The sequence below is a fragment of the Manacus vitellinus genome, unplaced genomic scaffold, assembly GCF_001715985.3.
Source record: "Manacus vitellinus isolate BGI_N305 unplaced genomic scaffold, ASM171598v3 scaffold_3_pilon, whole genome shotgun sequence".
Taxonomy (NCBI): domain Eukaryota; kingdom Metazoa; phylum Chordata; class Aves; order Passeriformes; family Pipridae; genus Manacus; species Manacus vitellinus.
The window spans coordinates 21,901,808-21,908,639 of NW_021940535.1; the positions used below are offsets into that span (position 1 = coordinate 21,901,808).

The window sequence follows — 6,832 nt, forward strand, 5'->3', positions numbered from 1 at the left end:
TTTCGTGCCTAAAATCCGTCTCAGAGATAAACCACTAGTAATTTCTTTCCTTCTTCTTTCTTCTCTTTTCTCTTCTTTCTTTTTTCTTTTCTTTTCTTTCTCCCTCCCTCCAACTTGGAATGTAAATCCTTTTAAGACTGAGCTATTTTTAGTCTTTTTTTTTCCTGTAGGTGTCCACGACTGAGCAGAGAACACGATTAAATAAACATGGGCTGTAAGTACATTAACTCGAAGAGAAGCCCGGGAAAGGGACGAGTGTTTAATAACCCTGAGACAAAGGTTTATCTCGTTAAAGGTACTTCTTCTCGCTGGTCCATGGAAACTGAGGTGGCTTTGCTCAGCACAGAGGGCGTGAAAGTCAGGAAGGAGTCAGTCCTGGTTGTGGCAGAACAGGTAAAGTCTGATCCAGAGGGTCTCTGAGCCAGCCCGTTGGACTGGCCGCTGTGGCAAGCCAGGCAGGAGCAGGGGTTGCTCCCGGCGCTGCTGAGTCCATGAGTTGGGGCAGGGTAGAGAGAGGGATGCCTGAAGGCGCACAGCAGTTCTGGTCTCGGGTAGGGATGGGAGAGGACCCTGAAGGTGTCCAGCGGCCTCAGGGGGGTACTGAAGGGGGTGGCGGCAGAGGCCGATGTGGCGCCGATGCCCATGTGGGAGTAGTAGGGCAGGGGCAGGTGGGACGGGAATGGATACGGCAGGTTCCCGGTGGCCGCTGCGTGGCTCATCATGTAGGTATAAAACGCCGGGTCGGCCGGGTGAGGCCAGGTCATGGCCAGGCGCTGCCGCTTGTCCTTCATCCTGCGGTTCTGGAACCAAACCTGCGGGGAGAGGGGAGGCGAGAGCCGTCACCCGCCGTCGCTCCGCTCCGCCCGGCTGCTGGTACCAGCCCCTGCCCCGGGGCGGTGCGGCGGACGCGGATCTACCGGAGAACTGAGACCGACGCCAGTTCTCCCCCTCGGAGGGAGTTGTCATCACGTACGGAGGGATCAGTTAAGCCCCAGTAAAAAATCTATAGGGAGACCCAGAGGAGCAGCCCTTTTAGTCTGCTTGTTTTCCTTTCTGCTTGCTAGGGCTTGTCCTGCTGCGCACCATCCCCCGCCCCTCGGTCCCGGCCAACTGGGCAGCTCTGCCTCCTTGCTGCCCTTTCTCATCCAGAACTACCTGGCTTGCTGTCGGGTTTATTTTCATGAGCAAATAGTTTTGAAAAGGCAAAGGAAAGTGAGATGGAAACAAGATCTGCTACTGGCTTCCTCTTCCCTCCCCCAAGAGCTGAGTGAGATTTGGACTGGACTGAAGGAAGGATTAAAAATAATCTGCCAGGGAGAGGCTGGATTAGCGGCGCTGGCCGGGATGGCTCCAGGAGCCGTGTCCTCTCTCCCGCATTGCTGCAGGGTGCGGGCAGGGCCAGGAAAGGGGCGGGAGGCGGGGGGAGCTGAGAGGGAGGGTTGTGCTGGCGAAGTGCTTTCCCGAGTTTTGCAAGGAAGTTTGGCCATATAGATTTATATCGTGCTAATTAAAAACATGTCCGAGCTGCGTGTACCTTGATGGTGGTTTCTGGCAGATTGAGAGCAGCCGCCAGCTCACATCTCCGGGGCCTGGACACGTAATTTTCCCGGTAAAACTCCTTCTCCAGACGGGCGATCTGCTCGCGGGTGAAGGCGGTGCGGTACCGGCGCATCTGGTCGCTGGCGCTGCAGGCGAGTGAGCCCTGGGAGCCTCCGCTGCCTCCGCTGCCCTTGGGGTGATCCCCCGCCAACGCCTCGAGCACGGCCCTGCGTGGGGGCCGGAGCAACGACACACGCTCGGAGGAGGGCAGGCACGGAGGGATGCTCGCTGCCCGCCGCCCCAGCGAACTCCCTTCTCCCCACCCAGTCCTCCCCATTAGGCTTTTCTGTGCCTGTCCGGGTGTACTGAGGATGCTGGGAAGACATGCAAGAGGGACCGGAGAGAAGGGCAGGGAGAAGGGGGATGAAACACCGGTTAAGGGTTTGACGGGTACTTATTCACTCTGGTTGGAAGGTAATCTGCCCCCGCCATCCCTCGACACACACACGCCGCACTGGCGGTGTCTGCCCGATGACCCCCCACTCGCTTCCCCCACCGGGAACCGGAGGCGGGCGCCGCAGCATCCCCCGACACTGAGCGTCTGGGAAAGGCAGGTGTGCCCGCCGGCCGAGCCGCACGTCTCCGCGGCGCCTTTCTCCAGGTCAGCAAGGACCCAGGAGAGGAGCAGGCAGGGACCCTTTTCTCTCTGAGGGAAAGACGAGGCCTCGGGGATCCTCTGTTCAGCCTCCAAAGCCCAGGATGGGGTATTTTCAACGAGCCTGTAAGGAACAAGGGAGGGCAGACAGCGCTCTCCACACTTCCCGGCTTCTTCTTGAAGTGATGGAGGAACGGGAAGCGGGGGGAATTGGGTTGTTGTCAGCATAGAAGGGGTCTTTGCCGAGCTGGAAAGGTGGGAATAGAGAGTGGGAAGTGGGGGCAGGGGGAAAAGGGGCCTGGCCGCTGCTTTTGCTTTCAAATGCAACTCTCCCTCATTGTGCCCGAGACCAAAGGCAATTAATTCATTGGGACCATTTCCGAGCTGGCGCCACGGAGACATAGAAGTGACAAGGTAATTTGGGCCTTTTTTTTTTTTTTTTTAAACCCAACTAGCAAACAAGGCCGTCACTACCGCTCTTGGGGCAGGCGAGCGATTTTACGGTCTTTATGGGCGCTTCCGCACTCGCCCGGGCACATTTCACCCTGCAAAACCACAAACAGCTCTCGGCCACAAAACCCGTTTGATCTTGCTCCCACACACACACATACAAAAAAACCCGCCGGCATGGAGGATCGTAAGGGATTTCCTGGAGCATGCACTGTCTAGGTGATAGGGAAGAATAAAAATAAAATAGAATAAATTGAAGGGAAGAGCGGGTGGTGGTCTTGGCCAAGGGGGTCTTACGGAACAAGCCGCAGACCTGATTGCATCCGCGATGGGAAGCCTGGCTCCTCTCCAGGGATGCGGGGGCTGCCCGGTGTCGTGTCCTCTGACTCCCAAACAAGTCTCCCGGTGGCAGGGAGACGAGGAATCAGCCAGGAAAGGAGATCACACACACACACACACACACACACACACACGCACATACAGAGTAATTCGCGAGGTTGCCACCTCGCTCAAGCTGGCGAGGTGAAAAACCCTCTCCGGCAGCCCCCCGCCCCCCCAGTGCTGCCACCCAGCCCCGGAGCGGGCGGGGGGCTGGAGGCATGGGAAGGAGTTGGGTACCTTTGCTGTGCTGGTACTCGGCGCTCCCCGTGGCGCAGTCCGGGGTGCAGCTCACCTCGATTTCCTCATAGAAATCCGACTCAGTGTCCGAGCTGCTCTGCTGCCCTTTGCTGGAGGGGGGCTCCGGCGCGGGGGGCTGCTGTCCGGCCGAAAGCAGTGCTGCCGCCGCCGAGCGGCTCTCCGGCACCGTCCCTGTCCCTGGCAGCACCTCCACCTCCTCTTCGTCTTCTCCTCCGCCACCTCCTCCTCCTCCTCCTCCTCTCTCCCGGGACGACAAGGGGCCAGGTCTGGGGCTGAGGCAGTTCCGATGGATCATCTTCTCCTGCGGCTCCGGAGCGGGGCTCCCCACTGCTTCGGACAAATTAGGCACCCTCTTGCCAACTAGAGCGCCAAGAGTTGTCCCCTCCAGAAACATCACCATCTCCTTCCTGGTTTCCATTGTGGCTTTGCTAAAGGGAGGGGAGAAAAAATCCAGATCTCTTCCCCCCCTCCCTCCCGCTCCCGCCCCAGCCTTGTATAAACCCAGCAACCCTCTCCTGCCAATGCAGAGGAACAAGAGGGGAGATAGGGTGACCTTGTGATGCGAGCGCTACACTCTGCTGTGCTGCTCTGGGAGGGATCACCATTGCCCTCTTCTTTCTAAGCTGTCATCCTCAATGGTGCAGTCGTCATTACAGTACCACCGGTGACGCCACACATTGATTGCCAGTGGATAAATAGAAACGTCTGCCATTGGGAAGATGAAAGAAGAGCCGGAGCGAATGGGCTAAATGCATGATGCACCAGGTGTAGGAGCCCGAGATGGAGAGGGAAGTGTGAAAAAGAGATGCATATGGAGTTGAGCTGCAAAGAGGTTGTAACATGCGGAGAGAGTTCCGTGGGGGGAAGCCTTGCCTGACAATTATATAGCCCTTTGACTGCTTTAAGCCACAACCTTGATGTAGAATTGAGGCGAAGATCTCTAGCTGCATCCTGGAAGTGAGAAGATACGTACTCAAGCCTCTCCCTTGGATGCATTTTTTATTGCTGGCAATCAGCTTCCGCCCAACTGCATATATAAGGCTTTTAAGAATCCTTTGCAAACTTGACGATAAAGAAACGCTCTGCTGACATCTGAATGTAAAAATAGCTTTGATTTCTTGCTCCGGGTCAACATTGGTTCCTATTCGTTTAACTGTCATTGCTTTATATTGACTGCGATTAAAACGTTAGTTCAAAATTTGGAAATGCAATTATATACTTATTGCTTTTTACAGATTAAAAGATACTTCACTTAAACTACTTCACTTATAACTGTAGTTATTCTGGCTATCTAAGGTTATCATTTGCTCTTATTTCTTCCTTTGCTGTTTCCATTTGTTCCACGATTCTTATGCTTTTAAGAGAGTTTTATGTCTCCTCTCCTTTCTTCTTCTTAACTAACGGTTTTGCACAAATTATTATGTGCTTTCAGGGGGGGAAACTGCAAGAAGAAGCTTTGCCAAGAATAATTCAGGCTTAGAGAAATGCAAGTTAGCAAGGCCAGAGCTTATGCTAGACAGCAGATGTTGTTAAAACAGACATGACAAGGGCAACCATTTGGACAGCATTTGTCTGAAAATGAGAGACCTTGCATCCGTATATACAGCGGCACATGTAGTCGTTTTCGCATATTTTGATATTTCTAATGAATGCGGTAAGTATCTAATCTTCAGTTAATATTGCCTCATACGTGTAGTGTCAAGCCATTTTCGCCATCTGTCGTGACTAGGTTGGTCTAAATTTTTTTCTCAGAGTGTTATTGGCTAGTCAGGATACAGAAAACATTCAACCAATTACGTTCCTAACCCGGTAAGGAATTTACTGGCATATCTAAGGTGACGTTGCTTCGGTGGGGAACAAGCAGCGCAAGAGGAAACATGCTGTATTTTTCCGTTTAGCCCTGTGTGAGAGACGGGTATGATGTAAGGAGACAAACAAACAAACAAACAAACAAACAAGATTCCTGGTCCGCTGGATGCATGGATTAAGGTGTTCTTCTAGAATAAGCATACCGGTTTCAGGGAAATAAACCAAGAATTTTTACAGGGCTGTGGCTACCAGTCTCCCTTTCTCTCTGTGTATACACGTATGCATTTTTCCACGCAAATCCACATCATGCGCACAACACTCTCTGGACTGTGCTGCTTTCCCTCACACGTGTGAAGTGTGCACTGCTCCAAAGCCTGCAAACTTCTTGAAAACTCATTGCTAGATTCAATTTCCTTTTTCTTCCTTTCCAGCTCTAGACGGTGCGTGCCCGTTGCTCATTCCTGCCGCAGCCAGGCTCAGCTCCGCGGGCTGTGCCAGAGCGGAGCCGGGGAAGTAGGATCAGGTCCGGCTGCTGCAGTGCGTGGTTGGAAGGATGGGTGGATGGATGGATGGATAGATGGATGGATGGATAAGGTAGTCTGCCTTTGGCACTCAGCAGAGGCGGAGGGGCAGCGCTGACCCCGCTGCGTGGAGCGGTGCGGAGCGGAGCGGTGGGGCCAGGCCACGCAAGGTGAGGCGAGGGGGGGTTCGGGCAGCGTTGTGCCTGTGTCTCGCTGGTGCCGCTTCCCACAGCTGGTGGCATCATCTCTGCGGTTGGAAAGGGCAGAAGAGCTGTTTTCGTGTCCCTGGCATCTTCGGGTGTGTGTGTGAATGTTCAGCTTCCTCCCAGTCTCAGAGTAGCCCCAACCTCCCGAGGAAGCTCACTTCCAGCCTCCCTTCTAGTTCAGCCAAGTAGCCGTGTTGGAAGAGGCTGGCTGTTGTCTGTGGCGGACAGAGAGCATCTCCGCATCACAATGAGTTTGCTAGCAGCAAGAAGAGGGATACTCAAGTCTGTTTCTAAACAACAGTAAGCGGGAGCTGAATTCTGAATAGGAGGGAGCGCTCCCAGAGTGGGCGTTGGAGACGATTGCAGGGAAGTTGATGGGAAATCCTCTCTCTGGCAGACTGGAGCCCTGGAGATGGTTCCCGGGGATTATGCTGGCCAGTCCCCCAGACATTTTATTATCTTCGTTTACGAGTCACTGCTGTCTCCTTCCCCACCCCATTCTTAATCCGTTCCCACCAGGAAGCCACCCGTCAAGTACTTCGGGTCGGAGGTTTTGTTGAGCCCGGGACGATGGTCATTGTCACGGGAGGTTTGACTCAGCCCGCAGCAGCACAGGCTGCGGTGTACCCCCGCACGGACAGACGCACACCCCCGCACACACGCCTTTATTTCCCAAGGGTAAACACAGAGAATTTAAAGGCCCGAGTGGGGTCTAAGAAGGAGGGGGGGGAAGTACTGGAATTTTTGAGGTCAATTTAGATTGTATTAGTTAAGGCTTCTTAAAATGTCTATTTTTACATCCCCCAGGAGCAGTACTGCCGCAATAGCCCCTCGCACGTCAACAAGCCGCCGGCGCGGCGTGGTGGAACGAAGAGCCCCGTCCCGGTCTCTACCGCGTCTGCGGAGCTTTGCCTCGCCGGGAATGTGGGGTCCGGTGCGCTGCCTTCTGTCTAGTGTTTCTCTCAGATCTGTCATGCCCAATTTGGAAGGAGACTCCCTCATTTGGGATTAAT

General features: G+C 54.3%; 1 protein-coding gene across 3 annotated transcripts; it reads right to left on the reverse strand.

Annotated features, from left to right (window-relative positions):
- Nucleotides 1-281: 281 nt before the first annotated feature.
- On the reverse strand, nt 282-3,729 carry EVX1 (even-skipped homeobox 1). Of its 3 annotated transcripts, XM_029961957.1 has the most exons (4): nt 3,237-3,729; nt 2,160-2,194; nt 1,535-1,724; nt 282-812 (listed from the first exon to the last, which is right to left on the reverse strand). In XM_029961957.1, exons 1-4 carry the CDS (start codon nt 3,699-3,701, stop codon nt 282-284), a joined length of 1,221 nt encoding a protein of 406 aa, XP_029817817.1. In that variant the 5' UTR covers nt 3,702-3,729. The 3 variants fall into 3 exon arrangements, with proteins under 3 accessions (XP_029817817.1, XP_029817818.1, XP_029817816.1); XM_029961958.1 differs by lacking the exon at nt 2,160-2,194 and having other exon boundaries at nt 1,535-1,753; XM_029961956.1 differs by lacking the exon at nt 2,160-2,194 and having other exon boundaries at nt 1,535-1,715; nt 3,196-3,711.
- Nucleotides 3,730-6,832: the final 3,103 nt, after the last annotated feature.

What these genes read in the sequence shown, in the direction of transcription:
- EVX1 (XM_029961957.1), bottom strand. Translation starts at nt 3,701, where the DNA reads ATGGAAACCAGGAAGGAGATGGTGATGTTTCTGGAGGGGACAACTCTT. An exon ending in AACTCCTTCCCATGCCTCCA is followed by an intron (nt 2,195 to 3,236) that starts GCCCCCCGCCCG and finishes GCTGACCTGGAG; the next exon opens with AAAGGCGCCGCGGAGACGTG. An exon ending in ACGTGCGGCTCGGCCGGCGG is followed by an intron (nt 1,725 to 2,159) that starts GCACACCTGCCT and finishes CCCCAAGGGCAG; the next exon opens with CGGAGGCAGCGGAGGCTCCC.